Consider the following 18,654-nt stretch of genomic DNA (forward strand, 5'->3'; position numbering starts at 1 on the left):
GTACAGCCACCCCTTCAGGGCCAAAGTCAACAAGCAAGACCGGCGGCACCTCTGGTGAAGCTGGCTCCCGACTCGACTTCCTGTAGGACGTGCAGGCAGGTGGTGACCTGGACAGCACGAAGGCCCAGGGGTCTGCACCAGTGGGGCCTGTCTTCTCAGACCCCTAGTACACCAGATGAGCCTCCTGCTTAAGTAAATGGCCACTCAGGATATTCTTACAAGCAAACAAAGTTTAATGGTTAATTTTTTTTTGTCTAAAAACATACCCTCTGAGCATCCCCTGTACCAAAGGCTCAGGACATAAAATGCTGCTTTGGCGCCATCTCCTGGTGAAAACACATATCTGCGGGTTCCTGCCTCCACCCTAAGCACCCTGCAAAGTCCTCCTGGGGCCACAGACCCCCAGACCCACAGCCTCCCAGGCCCACAACACCCCGGGCCACAGTCTCCAGACTCACAGTCCCCCAGGCCACAGCCCCACTCAGGCTCACAGCGTCCTAGACCCACACCCCTTGGGCCACAGCTCCCGCCTCCCAGACAAGAGCCCGCCAGGCCACAGCCCCACCCAGACTCACAGCTCCCACCAGGCCACAGCACCCAAGGCCCACAGCCCCATGCAGACTCACAGCCCCCCAGGCCGCAGCCCCACTGACTCGTGTGCACAGAAGCCTCCCCACCATCACATTTCTGCACCAGGTGCAGCTTCAGACTCAACTTCTTTCTGGAAACAGGCCACTACTTTCTGATCCCTATTAATACCCATGACAGCATTTACGTGAAAGATAAATTCATTTCAATTTCCTTTTTCAATTAATGGCCTATTATTTGAACCATACTCAGCTAAAAATATTGCTCCAATACCATTAATCTTGCAAAAATTAAATTTTCCTTCTCTGACAGCCAGAGCCACCAGGTGGGGGTGGGAGGGGACTGCACGTGGGCCAGCCTGCCCAGGACCCCGGGCCACCCAGCAGTAAGAAGGTGCCTCACGTCACACTGAGGGGCGACCCTGAGCACAAGGGCCCAGGGTCAGGCAGGTCCTTCCTGCAAACTACTGTCACGGGGCAGGGGAGGCAAGGGCATGGCCCTGTGCCAGCTCTGGGATGAACACCCTGACCACTGCCCACCTGCCAAATGGTCATCCCATCCAACCACCGCTGAGCACCCCGTGCAAGACCGCCATTGTGGGGGAGGCCCCAGAGGACAGCAACACCAGGAGGGAAAGCCAGACGGCAGGCAGTGTCAGAGCAGGGGGCACGGAGACGGCGCCATCCTGCCGTTCAGCATGTCAACACGCCAGGCTGCAGCACTGCCTCCACACTGCACCCCCACGGCCCCGGCGGCCAGTCCCCCAGGTCCGTGGTCTGCAGTGGCTACAGGTCGCCGCGGCAGGGCCGTGGACCATGCACTGGCCTCTGTCCCTGGGTGCAGTCCCCTCATCGGTGGGGAACGTGTTCCGAGACCCCCAGTGGAGGCCTGAAACCAAGGACAGCACCAACACCTGACACACTGTGTGCACATCTGGCCGTGTCTGATTGACGGACTAGGCACAACGAGAGATTCACAACAAGAGCCAGTAATGAAACGGAACAATTACAATACATGTAATAAAGCTGCGTGGACGTGGGCTTCCTCTCTCACTAAAACAGCTGGTTGTTCCATGACATTGCTGTGTTGGCGGAATGCTGGTTTTTGGGGTTTTTGTTTTTTTACTGCAAATCGTCAAGAGACATTTTGAGGTGAATCTCAAGGGATGAGGAAGAATAATAATAGAGCTCTCGGCCTTGCTGTTCCTCCGTCGTCCTGCCATCTCTCCGCAGCCAACCAAACATTTCCGATGGAAGAGAGAGGGAACTACTATGTCACCACGCAAAGACGGGACACGAAGCGGACCACGGAGAACCGGAGAAAGGAGAGCCTCACAAAAACATGGACAACTTCCTAGGGGTGCGTGTGAGGAGGGGGAGGGGCAGCTGCAGACCCAGGCCTTCCGAACAGCTCCTGGTCACGAGCAGCGCGGGAGCTGGTGGCCTCCGGCTCTGCTCACAGCACCCCCCACGCCCCTCGCAGCCAAGGCACCAAGGTGGGGACACCCGAGCAGCCCTTCAGGCTGGAGGGCATTCAGCCTGGGGGACCCCGTCGCCGCCTCGGTCTCAGGCCCAAACACACATTCTCATCCACTGAGAAAGGTTTATTAGATTTGTTAACCTTTTTAAGGAACCAGTTAAGTTTCATTAATTTTCTCTACTATTCTCCTTTATTTTCCACTGATTTCTGTTATTTTATTATTTCCTTCCCTCTATTGGCTTTTCATTTTTAGATTTCTAAAGTAAACATTTTATACTAAAAATATCCCTCTGAGCACTACATTGGGGTGCATCTCACAAATTTTGAAGGTTTTCAGTTTATTTTTCAAATAACTGGAAATACTTTCTAATTTCCTTTGTGAAATTCTCTTTGGCGAATTATGGGTTATTTACAAGTTTGTCATTTATTTCCAAAGATTTAGGAGTTTTCCAGAACTGTTTAATTCCTTTGTGGTCAGAACACATGTGGTCCAGTGTCAACCTCACACCGACTGGGCCTGTTTCGGCTGGACTTCAGTGCCTCCTGGGGAGCGTTCCACTGGGCAGCTCTGAGGCTTGTCCGGGCCTGGGGGTGGCTTGCAGCCCAGCAGCCGGGGCAGTAACGTCCAGAATCCAGCGTAGGCAGAGTCCTGGGAGCAGCAGCCCTCAGAGGTGCAGCTGACCCCCAGCTGGAGCTTCTGCACCCTCTGGAGCGGCTGGGAAGCCGGCTGGTCAGAGGTCTTCCTCCAAGCCCGCCTGCCTTCTTCCTGAAGGGTACTCTGCCAGCCATCCTGCAGGCACATGCCCCCGGCGTGGGGCCGCCCCAGGCCCACGTCACCCGCACCACGTGACAGCCTTTTCTGTGGCTGAGTCTGCTGCTCTGCAGGCCAAGTGTCCACAGGCATCCCTGAGGTGGTGCTGGCTGGCCCGGCTTCCGACCCCCCCCAGTATCAGGGTGCCAGAGGCCAGTCGTGTGCTTCTGCCGGCTCCGCCGCCTTTTGCGTGGGTCCTGACACTGCACACACGTGCTGGGCTTGAGCAGCTGACCCCTCACCCTGCAGCAGCCCGGTTCTGGGGTCTGCTTGGACCTGAATACAACCACTTACTTTCAACTTGCATCTGCACCTGTCTTCATCCTTTGAGAAAATAACTGTGTTCCAATTAGAGGAGGCGGTGAAGACCTGAGCCGCTTTCAGGAGGGGACCCATGAGCGCGGCGGGGCTTCAACGGGGAGCAGAGCCCAGCTCTGAGGGTGACGGGGCAAGGAGGCACCTCCACATCCCCGTTCTCAGTAACCTGACGGTGATGTGTCACAGCACAAGACGTTTACTCTGCTTGAAACTCATTACAATAACTGCATCTATGGGTTTGTACATTTTGCCAAGTTTTGAAAACTCTCCGCCATTACTTCTTCAAGTACCCATCCACACCCCTTCTGCTCGCCTGGGACCCCAGCCTCATGCACGTATGATGAGGGGCCGTCACAGGTGCGGTGCCCTCCTAACTCTCTCGGCCTCTTCACTCTGGGCTTATTCTGGGTAGTCCCACTGCTGTGTGTGCAGTCCAGCCACCGCCCCTCTTCTGCAACGCCTGACCTGCAGGGAGCCCACCGGCCACGCTCACGTGGCCGCTGCCCTCTCATCTGAGTGAGCCCCGTGGGAAGAGCAGGAGAGTGGGAGGGTGAAGGGAAGCAGCCGGAAGGGAGCAGGTGGGTCGGCGGGAGGGCGGGGCTGTGTCCCCTTCACAGGGCACGTTCACGGCCTTGGTGCACTCGAGGAGGCTGGCAGTGAGGCCACTGTGCACGCAGAGGGTGGGCAGAGGGTGGACGTAGGAATCTCAGTCACAGGCTATCTCAACAGTGGAAGGACACCATGCAACTGGCACCAATGCCCCAGATGTAATGACTGACCACCTCAGATGCCTCTAACCCAAAGGACAGCCTCGACGTTCCAGTGCCTCTGCTCTGTGCTCCCTGTGCAGGACACGTCCCCAGCCGCCTGCACAGGGTGCCCACTGCTTCCAGAAGCCAGCGAATGGCTGGGCACCTGCTGCGTGCTGTCCTCCCTGGGCCAGGGCCACGGTCTGCTGCCTGCAGGCCAGCCTCGCATCCTGGGGAAGCCAAGCAAACAGGCACCCTGATGCGGCCATGCAGCAGAGGCGAGGGGAGGGTGCAAGGAAAAGGAAGCAGAGGGCGCTCGGCTGACACGGCGGCTTCGGGGCTCCCCGGAAGATGGGGGCCTGGGACGCGGGTCCTCTGGACCAGCGCTGCTCAATGCCTGGGGCCACCCAGCCCCCACTCCGCCCCTGATCTGCCCCACGGGGGCCCCCTTCCCGGTTCCGCTGCGCTCCCCTGTGGAGGCCGCCGGCCCCTTGGGGGGTCTGCTGGGCTCCCAAAGGCCGCTGAGCACACAGGCGATCCAGGATGGGGTGTGACCCCTCGCTCTTGCCTTCCCTGCACATGGCGTCAGCCCCGGCCTCCCTCTCGGCTGTCCCCCTCCCTGCTATGAGGCCTCCTCTGTGCCAGCTGGGGAGGAGCCATCCGACAGGCACGCTCCCATCGTGCTGTGACCAAGAGCTGTCCACCCCACCGACCTGCCTTTCCCTGGAGGAAGGGCAGCTCCGACGACACCTGGTGCCCCACAGGGCGGAACTGCACTTACTGTGAAATGCTCCTGCGATTTGTAGTTTTCATCCAGGTAGACTCGAGCCCTGTTATATTCTTTCATTGCATCACTGGAGAGCAGTTCTCTGGAAGGAAAAAAGTGAGTTCTTTAATGCAGAAGCCACAGGCACTGCCCCCTCACAGGTGTGTCCAAGAAGGTATGGGTGCTGCCCGGATACCGCGCGTTACAGCACCTGCAACACCAACCAGCGGTCTGGGAGCCCAAGTGCAGAGACGCCCCGAAGGAAATGTGAGCTACGACGTAGAGGCTGCTGCCGACACCGGAGGCTGCAGCCCGAGGGCAAACTCTCGGCTTTTTAATTTTTTAAAAATAGATCCTGTTTAAGCAACTCATGGAAAACTTTTTCCAAATTTGATTAGAATTATAAACCTACAGACAGAAAAAGCTCAAAGGACCTCAAGCAAGATTAAACAAAGAAAATCAAACTAGAGTGGAACATTGTAAGGTTGCTGAAACCAGCCAGAAAGACACAACCGAGCCGTCAGGGGAAGAAAGGCACATTATATACAGAAAATTAAGATGAGAACAATGGCTAAACCCTCAGCCAGGTGGGGGGGACAATGGGACGGCACCCTCAGAGCTCTGAAAGAAAAACCAACAAGCTCCAATTCTACTACAACAAAAATATCTTTCAGAAATGAAGACAAAGACTTTTTTCAGACAAAAGCTGAGAGAATCATCAGCAGCGACTTGTGTTAAGATAAATGGTAAAATTCTCAGGCTGAAGGAAAAGGACACAAAAGAACCCCGAACAGACACGAAGAATGGGGGGCTCTGGAAACGGCCACAAACTGGTAAAAACAAATGACGCCTTCTCTCACTTCTTAACCTTTTTAAAATATAACAGGCCATCCAGAGCGAAGACAGCAAGCACACAGTCACACGGCCGGGAGCTGACGCACCTCCGACAAGGCATGTGCTGCAGGCGGCTGCCTGACGCGCCGCCCCCGCCCGCCCCTCCACCGGGAGGCGCCCCTTCTCCCGGTGGGCGTCTCTCACTGTCCCGTCGCAGTTCCTTATGTGCTAAAATGCTGGTTTCGCCAGTGAGGCGTGTTGCAGGCATCTTGCCAAGTGTGGCTGAGCTTCACCTTCGCTCATGGTGTCTTCCGATGAACACAGTCTTTGATCTCAGCGCGGCAAGACCCACCACCTCGCCACTGCAGGCCCCACTTTTTGCACCTTTTGAAAGAATTCTCTTCTGGCCCCAAAGCTACACTAGCCTGAGGACGGCAGTAGGCCCCTCGCGTTCCCTGGGGGCGCAGTGGAGCCCCCAGCGGGGAGGCCTGCAGGCAGGCACCCAGCTCCTGGTTCTGGCGCCCAACACGCCCCCAGAGACCAGCCATGCGCACCGCTCCTAAGAGCCCGCATCCAGAATTTTAGCTATTCTTGACCCTCTGCTCTTCCATTTAATTTTGGTATCAGTTTGTTAAGTGTTAAGAAAATATTTTGATTGAAATTGCCTTAAAAATATAAATTATTTTGGGGAAATCTGGCAGTTTTTAAAAATTTTTCCCTTTAACAAATTACCCCACGATTCAACAAGTGAAAACAGGTGGTTTGTGTCCACCTGCCACACTGGGGACCTCACAGGTCTGAGGCCAGGGACAGCAGACAGATTACCCTCTGGAGGGGCCCCAGGCAGAGAGATGCAGAGACCACCCAGAGATCAGATGCCACCCAGGGTCCTCCCAGCATGGCGGGCTCTGGTTGGTGACCAGCCTCTGAAGTCAAGAAGCGTCACTTGTCGACCACGCCGGCAGCTGCAGTCGTAGTGCCCAGAGTCTGGGATTGCAGGGGACACAGGTGGCGCCCCAGGCACTAGGCCAGAGGCAGGACAGAAGGAAGGAAAGACCCCCAGCGGCTGCCCTGCTTTTCAGCACAGAAGCCAGAGGGCTGAGCGATGCTGCTGCCAGCGAGCTCTGCCTACCCCTGTGGGTGGGTCCACTTCCCAGGGCATGATGCCTGCGGCTTCTTCCCCTGAAATGATGGACAGTTCACCTTCCCACCTGCCCATCAGCCACAGCAGTAGGCCAGCAACCACCAGACCACATGAGGTGTGACCTCACAGGTGGGACTCTGCCTGGAGCTCAGGGCTAGAGTCTCCAGGCCCTGAGACCCAGCATGCTGTCCCCTGGAACCACCCCCACCCAGTGGCACCCTGTGCCCTGACCCCACCAGGGGGCACCCTGTCACCCCAGAGTCCCCACCAGGGGGCATGCTGTCACCTTTAGCCACCCCCACCCACTGGCACCCTGTACTGAGCCCCCCACCAGGAAGCAGAGAGCACAGTGCACGCCAGCTGGACTTACTTGACAAACTTGTCCACGTGTGACATGGAGGCCTCGTAGCTCTTCCCTCCAAACTCCTGGCAGTGCAGGGCCATGAAATGCGGCTTGTGCGTGTGTACGACCTGGGGAGGAAGTACACGGCAGCGTCAGCCCCTAGCTGCAGGGCCGGCCCGTGTGGAGGGGGCCGCAGGACCAGGGCTTTATGACACGGGGTGGTCTTTAACAAATTCCAGGAATCACACCACCTGTATGCTTCTAACTGTTCTGGCTTCCAGTGCCTTCCATTTCCCCATTACCGTAAACTGCTTAGAGCCTCTTCAATAACGTAGGGGTACCGCTTCCCAACTGCAGCCGTTCGTGTCAAGCACAGAGCACCTGGCAGGGCCCCAGAGAACAGTCACAACCTTGCAGGAAGGAGCCATGGCTGACTCCCAGGTACGGCCTCAAGGGTGTGTGCAGACACACGGGCACGAGCAGCTGTGGACCAGCACGTGCTCACAAAGGGGTGAGGCACTGGAGGGCCAGCTCTCCTGGAGTGCAGGGGGCAGTGCATCACGAGGGCCCAGGGCACCCCAGCCTGGTGGAGAGGTGAGGACAAGGGCTTGCTAGGAACAGGAGGGGTCAGTCAATGGGGCCGCTAGGACCAGAAGGCCAAGGTGATGGTGGGGATGCACCAGGACGAGGGGATGGGGGCCCTGGGGCTCCTGGAGGCTGAGAGCAGGCTGGCCTCATGCCCACAACCCCCAGCCGGTGCTGCTATTAACCATGCTTGCCCATGTCCACCTGCTGGGCTCCTCCTGGGCACCATGCTCTGCACCCTCTCCAGGTACCTCCTGACTCAGAGCAGCTGCTCTAGAAGACTTTATCAAAAACCTGCAAAATTGCATTCCCTCTCCTCAAACACACCGTCCTTGAGGCAGGCCCTCTGTACAAGGCGGCCTGTGCCTAACACCCCAGTTCCAGCACCTGGAACCCAGCCTCTGCTGCAATGTCTGCCCTGCTGGTTCCCGGGGTCAGAGTGCCCGGCAGGTGCAGGCTACATGCCACTGGCTGCAGAGACAGGCTGTGCAGCAGCCGCTAAAGACAGCAGTGTCTCGGACTGAGCCTGCCTGAGCCCACAGGAAGAGCCCGCCACGGCCAGGCAGCACCAGTGGGACCGGCGTCGGGGCTTCTGCAAGAGGTGGGCGCTGGGCGGGGTCTCAGATGGAAGGAATGACAGGCCCTCAGGAGGCCCCCCGAGTGGCACCGGCAGCCAGCATGCAGGGTGGCGCGGCACTGGGGAGACTGACTGGGCCTCTCCGTTCTCAGCCATAAAACACAGACATAACTCAGAGTATGTTCCTTTAAAGGCGGAAAAGCTTCTGGCCAGAAAGCGCACTTCAGCCATGTGGGAAAAGCATGGACATTGGATGCTGGCTAGTGAAGTAAGTGGTTCCTGGCTGGCTCTTCATTCCTTTTTAAAATGGGCTTATGGGAAGTTCACTGAGGAGATTTTCAGTCCCCTTTAACGTAGCGCAGAGTGTTCCCGTTTCAGAAAACTGCCCACTGTGAGCTGCCTCCTCCCTGGGATGCTGATGACCATTCACACAAACAGTGACTCATGGCCACATGTGGATGGTCACCTATTTCATGGCAGGCAAACACCCCCTGGGCAGCCAGCTCCTGTGATGGGCAGTAGTTCTTACCCAGTTCTAAAGCAGGGGGAGTGAAGGGGCAGCCAGAGCATGGCACGGGACGCTGCAGCCTGTGGGCCGAGACAGGAGGCTGCATCCACGGCACATCCCAACTCTCGCAGATTCAAAGAGAAGTGATCTGCTCGCTGAGAGCACATCCGGGAGCCACGGCCAGCCCCAGAGGGAGGGCAGGCGGGTCACCTGTCACAGCTTCTGTGGCCAAGGGCAGAGACATGGCACTCATGCCAGAGGCCCTGGCACGGCCGGCACGGCCACCTGGGCAGCAAGACACACACCATCCTCCACGGTCCTAGAGCTGCTTTCGTCTAAATGCCAAGTGGCGGCCCCCCTCTTCGGGTGCTTGTTTAAAGTGAAATAGCCTTTTATGGTGCGGAATTCAATACTGAAATTAAACTCCTCAAACATTTGGCTCTGATCCCACAGATCTGCAAAGAAATGGGGGGACCCAAAAACAGCAGCTCCACAGGGGCCACGCAGAGTGGATTCCAGGGAAGCAGAGCTGCGTGGTTGTGAGGGTGTGGCCAGCAGGCCTGGGCACATGGCCACAGGACACCAGCTCAGCGGGCTCTTACTTCAGCACGTTGGGGAGGAGAGATGAGCTTTGCGGGCAGCCAACCCTGGGGAGCAGCAGGGGGCCCACCCCGAGCTCTGATCCTGGGACAGGCCCTAGGGCTTCTGGCCACACAGCTGCAGACCAGCAGTCCTGGCATGCCGCTGGCAGGGCAGCCAAGGAGAGAGAGGCATGGGCCCAGGAGAGCTGCATGCTAGGACACAGGGGTGCGGGAGGGACAGAGCACATGTGAGGGGCTGCTCACCGGGCCCCGAGACATGTGCCCCGTGAGCCTGGTATGGGTGCTGCAGGCCTGTCCTGCCCGAAGGCCAGGGGGAAGGAGCCTGGTATGGGTGCCGCAGGCCTGTCTGGCCCAAAGGCCAGGGGAAAGGGGCTTGGAGATGGCCTCCAGCATGGCGAGGCCCTGGAGCGAGGCCCTGGCAGGTGCCCCCGGGCAACCGCTCTTCCTCCTCAGGTGGGGGAGGGGTTGGTCCCCCAGGGGTCGCAGGGCAAGGCCAGACTCCGGGACAGCAGTGCAGCCCTGGACCCGCAAGGGCCACCTGCCTGCAACACCCGTGGGGAAGCCGTGCTCTCTCCAGGGCCTGCGCCAGCCTGCCGCCCTCACCCAGAGTAGGCAGAAGACGGAGACACTGAGAAGGGCGCGGTGGTAGCAGGCAGCATGCTGGAGGGGCCGACAGGGCCGGCGGGCATTCCCTGAGGAGACCGACAAGGTGGAAGCCCGGCAGGCTGTGAAGGAGCAAAACACCAAGATCCCCAGGAGAGGTGCGTCACCCTGCAGGCTTGGCACACGCAGGATGAGGCTGGGCGAGCTCCAAAAATTCAGATGGAACAGGCAAATCCACAGGAAAACGCCAGTGATTGCAACGGGCTGAGAAGAACCCCTCCTGCTGCCCCCAGTGGGGAAACTGAGCCACAGCCAGAACCCGCTGGGGAGCAAGTGCCAGGCCCCTGGTGAAGGCCCCAGACATCTCAGGGGAAACGGCGCTCAGTCAGCCTCCTCCAGGAGGCAACAGGCCAGTGACCAGGCCAGTGCCAGCAGATGGCTTATCAAGAGGGGCCCCAGCCGAGCCGCCTGGGCACAGAGGGTCTGGAAAGGCAGGTTCGGGGCAAGGGTGGACGGGGGAACATCAGTTGCTCTCAGCAGTTGAACATGGCAGGTAGGGTCAAAGGGCACTTCAGCCTTCTCAGTTAAGGTTTAATGTTTTCAGAAGACACCTGTGCGTGCATCACTCCTATGACAGAAGCTCCTTAAAAGAGCAAAGAATGAGTGAGGAGGAGCCCGGGGGCGGGGCTTTCAGGGCAAGAGCTGCCGGGCATGAGGCGGGCTGGCCAAGGATTTCCTGGGGTGTCTTCTCTTAGACCCCAGGGACTGAAGGAATCCCTCAAACCTGGTCTCTGACTTGGCTCGGCTCATATGAATAAGCTTTTAACGCTCTCCGAAGGCTCAGAATTTTGTAAGGCTTATGGTAACATTAATTCGCCAAGTCTACCGTTAACAGAGGCGGGGCATGGCCGAGGACAGCGCCTGCCAAGCAGGAGCCTGGTGCCGATGCCTGCGGCTGCGCTGACACCGGCTCCACCCTGCACAGTGGGCTGCCCGCCACCGCGGGGACACCTCCCTGAGCCTCGGGGGTCTGACCCAGCTGACCAATCTGACACGTGGACGGCACTGCCTGCATCCCGAGAGGGGCCGTGTGCTGGGGTGAGGAAGGCACAGCCAGCTGTCACTGCAGTGGGCGCCCTGCCCACCACCATCGATACAGTCCAGCAGGGACACCGTGCAGGGCTCACCAAGGGCCAGGGGGAGCCATGGGCACCGCCCAGACCTCTGTCCCAGAAGCCCCAACATGACCCTTACCACAGCCGAGGAGATGGACGGGCGGGGGCCCAGCCACAGCCACGGAGGCAGAGCCTGGGCGGGGACTGCATGCGGGGTGAAGGGGCAGTGCTGCCTCAGGCAGCGCCGGACACCCTGCCTCAGCTCACAGTGGTGCAGGGCCGACAGGGTGGGCACCCCTTTCACTGGCACTTACTTGGGCCCCCGGGCATGCACCAGGCCTGACAGCCAACTCCTCCTGGCCCCAAGGCCACCCTGTGTGCATCTCCACAGCACGGTCAAATGCTCTCCCCAGAGAACCACTCACCAGGCTTTGCTTCTGACAACAGAAGGCCTCAGGACAGACAGCTCTCCATGCCAGGGCTGAAGCTCTGGCTGTCCTGTCCCTGGTGCATGATACTGCGTTTGCCTCTGTGCACAGGGCAGGAGGAGGCAGGGCCAGGCTCGAGCACTGCCCAGATCTTCAGAGCACAGAGGAGGCCTCAGTGCTGTCCACAGGCCAGGCCAGCCAGGCAGAGGAGCCACCATCCAGGGCCTCCACTGCCAGGTCAGCCGCAGGCCGTGACTTGTGACCCTGCAGAGAGCTCTGCCAGGGGAAGAGCATCCCCCACAGGGCTCTGTCACTCCGAACCCCACAGGGGCCAGCTGGAGGCACCAGGGCTGGGGGCAAGTCCCTGGGCACAGCTGCCTCAGTGAGCCCACACTCCTAAACTGACCCAGGGGCACGCATGAGCAGCAGCTGCTTCAGGGCAGCAGCGTTTTGGGGTACACTGAGTGGGGCTGCCTGGCACATAACAGCAGGCACTGCCCTTCACCTTGCCTGTGGATGCTCCCCGAGGGGTCAGCGGACAGCCTGCCCACCGGGCCGGAGGCCTCTGCCCACAGCCTGCGAGTGCTAAGGGCATGTACAACGGCCTGGTGGCAGGCTCAGCTCGGCCAGCGGGCCTGTAGAGGACAGCTCCAGCCAGCTCGCCAACCCCAGTGTCAGAGCCCCTGGGCAGTCGGCCCCGAGGCCGGGCCTGAGACCCCAGCCTAGCAGCCACAAACCTGTCTGCCACGTAGCACCGCCTGCTCTCTGGCCCACAGGGCTCTCCCGACTTTCCTGCTCAGGCTGGGCCCGCCCTGCCCCGCCCCACCTGCCACCTGCTGCCTGACTAGGCGTCCGGGTCTGCTGGCTCTCGGCAGACCTTGGCCACCTGACCCTTGCTCCCCAGGGGCCCTCCCCAGGGCAGTGCCGGCTGCCGGCTGCCGGCTGAGGCCCACCAGGCTGCGCTTTTCCAGCCAGCTGCGCTTTTCCAGCCAGCTGCGTGGGGACGACTTGGTGGCCTGCCTCCATCTGTGTGCCTCTAGCGGGAGGGAGCCCCAAGTCCCCTTGGTAGCCTTTTTGCCAAGGAATGCATAGTTCTCATTAAAAGGGCACATCCATTGGCGTTACTGCCCCATCACGAGATTAGCAGTGGCTACAAACCAGAGGTTATGGACACTGAGGTGATCGGCGTGGCGAGGCCACCGAGGCAAGCCTGGCGCGGGAGCCTGTACCATGCAGGGCCCCAGCCTCAGTGCACCTTTGATGCCAACTCCAGACCCCACAGCCACTCCTCCCCACAGGCCTCTCCTCCATGCCCAGTCTTAGTCCCAAATGCCTAGTCATCTGTCCCAGGACGACACACTCCTCAGCCCCCTCAGGACGGTGACTTTTGGACTGACGCCCCCTCCAGCGGGGCTAAGCAGCACACCGCCAGCTCACCCTGAGGTCTGCTGGGCTTCCCTGAGGCTGGGACACGGAACGCCTTCTGTGACCAGCACCACTCCATGACTGGGCCTGGCTACTCATGCAGAGAAACCTACATCTGATGTATTTTGATTGGCAATCACCAAGACTTTCTGAACTGATGGTAAGTTTAAATACACAGCCAAATAAAACTGACTCCTTGTTTTACCTCCATGACATCCACTCAATCTCAGTGGATTCTATGCTGCGACCCCAAACACTCCCGTGGGCTGAGCGTGAGTCTGCTCTACGTACATGCGCACTTCGCCACACTGGCTACGGAACAACCCCGGAAAGTGAGATCACGAGCAGCTGTTACTCCGCCCTTCACCACTAGGTGGCCGCCCTGACCTGGGGTTTCCGCTCCACACGGAGAAATGGGGGTGGAGCATCTTACAAACAACTTCCATTTAGCTGCTGACAAAAGGTCCCGGTAATTCAGCCCGGACGCCCTCCAAAGCCACTGCGTGGCAACCAGACACCCCACGGCGAGGTTCCTCACGAGAGGGCCCTGCTGGTCAGGGCACACTGAGTGGGGCACACGGGCCGCCTCCAGCTCTGTAAACACACATCCTTGCGGGAGATGCAGGGTGTCCCCTCGGAGAGTCGGGGGTTAACGGGAGCTGCCGTGCTGCCGTGCGCACCAGAGCCATGGCCACACAGCGCCCTGCGACCTGGAGGGCTTGGTGAGCAGCCCTGAGACAGATCCCACAAGGTCCGGTCCTAAGGCATCACCCCCCCGGGCACCACCTGGCCTGCACAGCATCTGGGCCCAGTGCCTTGCGTGTGGTCAGCACCCTCGGCCTGAACTGCTGAACTCAGAGGAACAGTGGAGGGTGGTGGCTGCCGGGGTGGGGGTGGATGTCAAACGTGACACAGTCACAGGGCGACCAGGTTGGGGCTCTGACGCACATGGCGGCCACAGCTGACAGTATGGCATTAGGTCCTGGAGCACTGGCAGGATGCCAGAGAGGGCTCAGGGCACATCTACATGCGGCCATGTTGCAAATACTGGGGGCCACCCAGCATGTCAGAGAGTGTCCCCCAGGACACTGAGTGGCCACACCACCACTGGGAGGGCCCCGTGTAAAAGGTGCTCCTAGAGAAGAAGAGAGACAGATGCAGCAGGGCAGCTCAGGTGACCGGTGACAGAGGAGCCATGGGGAAACGGGGTGGGGAGTCTGGGGACTGCCGTCAGGCCAGGACACATGCCCGCCAGACCCCGTGTTCTGGACTCAGCAGGACAGACAGAAGAGGGCATGACTCTGCTAGGAACCCCGTAAGACCAGCACCACTCAGAGAAACAAAAGGGGGTTCAGCAGGTCCCTAAAAGTGGCTAAGAAAAAGTAAGAACAAATTTCACACATATAAACCAAGGAAAAGGACCCCGACCCAGGAAGAGAATAGTGAGAATAGAATCAGTCTGCATCGCAAACAGAATTAAATACTTGCAAACAAGCATCGGAGAACATGAAAACCTGCTTGGAGTCAGAAGCACGAAACTACGTCAGAAGTGGACCAGAAAGAAATGAAGGGTGCTTGTCGGCCTCAGGAAAGAAACAGAATAGCCACCTCAGAGGAACAAAGGACCAGCCACAGAGGGCCCAGCAGAGCCGCAGCCGAGGGATACCCGCTGGAGCAGAAGCGAGGCTCCCAGGGAGGCGGTGCGACCGGGAAGCAGGCTCAGCGGCCCGGCCAGAGTCCCTGGAAAAGGAAAACAAAGGGCGGACCGCGAGACTTAAATGTGCTATCTAAGATCCTACCCAAGAGAGATCACAAAGAATAGTGAACGCACCGAAGTCCACGTGGGGGTTTACCAGCCCAAGAAAATCAACCCGAGACAAATCAGCTCCCAGACGCGCCCGGCAACTATGACTTCGCAGAGGAGATGCAGCCCTCCAGGCCGCCGGGTTGGAGTCGGCCGCTGCAGCCCAGACAGCCTGAGTGGCTGACTTGTCGACACCGGCGTGCCAATCAGGGCGGCCCAGAGCTTGCTTTCCGAGGCTCTCAGTGAGGGTGTGCAGCCCAGGACTCCATGTCCAGCCAAGAGTCTTTCAGATATCAAAGACATACAAAAACAGCTTCCGACATACAGAAATCTAGGAAATTATGTCTCCGTCAGCCCTTTCTGAGGGATCCACTGGAGGGGAAACTCCCATGAGCAGCCAGGTCAGGGCCCAAGGCAACAGCTCCCCTCTGCTGGCGTGGACAAGAGCGTGCACACACGCACACAGGCATGCACACAGAGTCAGCACATGGAAGGCACTCAAGTACCTTGGCCTGACAGGCGCCAGGAACAGTCGGGGCCACAGTGCTGAGCGCACGCTCCCTCAGGCTCACTCGTGGAGACAGGTCACTGTTGGGCCATAAAACAAGCCTCTGTGAGCTTTATGCACAGAAACCGCACGGATTCTTTCCTGACTGCTGGGAACCAAAACCAAGCAGAGCAAAGGCAGCCCGACAAGAGTGGTCACGGACCCGGTTATACAAGACTGCAGAGGGCAGCCAGATGGACAGTGAGGGACCCAAAGCAAACCAGTGGCTGCCCAGGGCGGGCTGCGAGGAGGCAGTGAGCAGAGTGCCAGGCCCTGCGTCACGGGCAGAAACACAGCGGCTTCCCAGGCAGATGTGGAAGACTCAGCAGGCGCAGGTTAAAGCCCACCATGTGTCAGCGTGCCTCCATCACGCTGTGAGCTCATTCCAACGTGAGCCGTGCACAGCGAGCAGGCGGGGGACGTCAGGACACTGGCTGGATCACTGGTGAGGGGCTGGAACGACTGCGTCTCTAGTTGGGTCTAAGACAGCACCATGAGGTTTTCTAAAAATTACTTGAGAGACACCCACTGAAGTACAAGTGAAAGGATGCTGTCCACGTTTCCTGTCAATGATCGGTGCAGAGCGAGAGGGGGAAGCCCTCTGGGAAAAAGCTGGCTGTGAGCTTCAAACTGTCCACGGGGCAGCGGGCGGCTTGATGAACACACTCACTGCTCAGCTGGTGGGAAAACCAGAGACCCAAAGCACGTCGTCCTCCCGGCCACAGGGCCCGCACTGCCGGGGCGCCCCGCTGAGCGCATCCGCACGACGGAACGTGGCCCTCCTGCCTGTCTTCCCTGGTTCCTCAGAGGCCAGGAAGGGGCAGAGAGATGCGTCTGCTCTTGGCATCTACTCTGGAGCTCAGCTTGGGGACCACTTCTGTCTGCGTGCTTAGGAGGGCAGGTGCCCGTGCGTAGGAGGCAAGCCCGCTCGGAGTCTGGGCATCTGCACTCCCACCACAAAAGGAAGAGTGAGACCCAGAAACTAGGCTTCATTTAAATCGGATTTGATTACTGCCCAAGAAGAAAGACTCAAACATTAGAACACGACTATTTTAGTGGCATGCTGTGGAAACTTCTGCTAACAGAAAAAAAATACTTCCTTTGCAAGCAAGGGACACCATGGGGTACTTTATGAGACAAATGCAACCTCCACAGATGGAGCCATGAACGGCAATAGCACCAGACACAAGGCACCGGCAGCACGCGGGCAGACGGAGGGGGGGCCGGGCCCTCCTGGTGAAGGGCGATTCCAGAACATGCCCCCCAGCTTGTATTCCAGCTGCATCTGGAACACGTGGCACTGGCTAGACAAAGAGTCCAATGCTTGTTTCCCACGAACCCGGGATCACTGCCCTGGGGCCCTGAGACAGCGGCTGCCTACTGCTGCACAGTGTGCTGGCAAGTGGCTGACAACTGGCCTTCTGGGGGCAAAGCCCCACCTGGCCATGTTTACCCGTTTCCATGGTGTGAATGCCCCGCACAGCTCGGGGTGAGGTCCTCAGGTGACATCGCTGAGCAGGGAGGTGTGGGGGGATGCCCAGCGACATGGGATCCCCACCCTCAGACACAGTACATATAAATAACCAGGATCCCAGCAGTAAATGTAGTAAAATAAATGGGAAGTGATGAGCATGGGCATTTGTTATCTGTTTTTAATATAATTTGCTCAATCATAGGTTCATATAGAATTAGGTTTTTAACAATGCTGCATTTAACAGCTGGCCCCAGTTCTCAACACCTACTGAACACCTACTGTCAGTAGCCGTGGCAAGCAGCCAATTGGCTGGTTCACCCCTGTGTGGTGGTAAGAGAGGATGGGGTGGGCTGGCGATGTGGGCTTTCCACCCTTGGGTTCCTGCTCTGCCACCTCACAGCAGAGACCACGTGCCTGAGCCTGGGCTGTCTGAGCACCTACCCCCTTACCAGCCTGCCAGGGGCAGTCGGACGGCACAGGCCGCACACAGTGAGCTCCTGACAGGAGCTCTGAGTTTGACGCCACCACGCATGCATGGTGTAGGGAGACGGGCTGTGGTGGATGCACATGGATCAGGGGGCCACCAGGCCGTGCTGCGTGCCGATCACACAACCACAGACAAGCAGCCCCAGCCCTGAGGCAAGACCTCCGGCCTCTTGGAAAGAGCTCTGGGACCCAGGTGACCCTGGACAGATTCCTTCAGGATGGATGGCACAGACATCCTGAGGAAGGGCAGGAAGAGACCCTCCCAGGTATGGGACGGCAAGCTCATGTCACATCCGCTTGGAAACGCATGTCAGTAAAGAAGCCCTCGAGGCGGGGCCCAGGTGCCCAGGCCCCAGCCACCTGTGTGGGCAGATGCACGCGGCGTCCCATCTGAACCCACCCTCGGCGGCTCATCCTGCCTGACGGGGGCGCTGGCACGCCCTCACCTGCAACAACAGGTGGCACCCTTGCTGGATTCTGCAAAAGGCTCTTCTTCTAACTAAAAAAAAGTAGGCAACTGATTTTAAAAAACATGGGCTCTTTCATAGGACAGATCAAGAAACATATTTTGGAGAAGTGTGAATTAGAAATTTTGGCAAGAAAGAGCATAGGGGATTAAATGCTCACACACATACCAACCAGCCAAACCCCGAGCAGGCCCCTTCCTGCCACTGAGCAGGGGGCGGCCCTGGGCTCCGGGAAGCCAGCACGGCAGCCCCACAGTCCACGCGCTGCGTGGCCAAGAGGCAGTGCTGAAGACGGACACAGCCAGGCCAGGCCAGGCCTCTGCGTAGGGTTCAAAGGGACCTAAAAAGGAGAGACAGGTAATGACACCTATGAGCAGGCCACAGAGAAGGAGCAGAAGGGACAGAGAATTCCTTGAAGTGGAAAAGAGTGCTGCTATTTACCAGCTGTGCTCTTAAAACATCCCACATTACAAGACCCCCGTCCACCCTTCTGTGACGGCAGGCAGGGGCTCCTCCTCTGGAAACCCACTGCCCTCCCCCAGTCCCGGAGCCAGGACGGGGTGCCTGCCCCCAACAGGAAGCCCAGACTCAGCCCTCACAACGCAGATCAGGCGCCCGAGGCCATGCCCTGCAGTCGGCTGGCCGGGCACAGAGCAGCAGGCATGTCTCCTCGTGCCCGGCATGTCGGATGTCACAGGCTTCTGTGGCCTTAACAGCAGGTAGGGCCAGCCAGCCACGTGGGGCAGGCTTCCCTGGCCCGGTGTGGGGCAGGGCCACTGCTGTGTGCCGTCGGGATGGCTGCAGGCCCGGCTGAGTGCTCCAGAGCCCAGGCACAGACAGTGGCCGCAAGGCCGCGAAGCCACCGACCGCCCTGCCGGAACCCAGACAGCGAGACAGGACAGGATGTTGCTCCTCTCCAAGAGGCGGAGGTGCAGAGCTTTGCTGGATTCTAACAGAACCTGATGCTCAGGGGCACACTCGCTCTTCATGGACAGATCCAT

General features: G+C 58.9%; 1 protein-coding gene across 3 annotated transcripts in view; it reads right to left on the bottom strand.

The window, feature by feature from the left end:
- The window catches only part of INPP5A (inositol polyphosphate-5-phosphatase A), a 176,150-nt gene that overhangs the window by 99,430 nt on the left and 58,066 nt on the right, over nucleotides 1-18,654 (bottom strand). For all 3 annotated transcript variants that reach the window (XM_017659853.3, XM_073240094.1, XM_073240095.1), the window contains exons 3-4: nucleotides 7,060-7,160; nucleotides 4,727-4,814 (exon numbers count right to left, since the gene is read on the bottom strand). In XM_017659853.3, coding sequence (XP_017515342.1) covers nucleotides 4,727-4,814; nucleotides 7,060-7,160 — 189 coding nt within the window. The remainder of the gene's footprint in view (nucleotides 1-4,726; nucleotides 4,815-7,059; nucleotides 7,161-18,654) is intronic.

The sequence above is a fragment of the Manis javanica genome, chromosome 7, assembly GCF_040802235.1.
Source record: "Manis javanica isolate MJ-LG chromosome 7, MJ_LKY, whole genome shotgun sequence".
Lineage (NCBI taxonomy): Eukaryota > Metazoa > Chordata > Mammalia > Pholidota > Manidae > Manis > Manis javanica.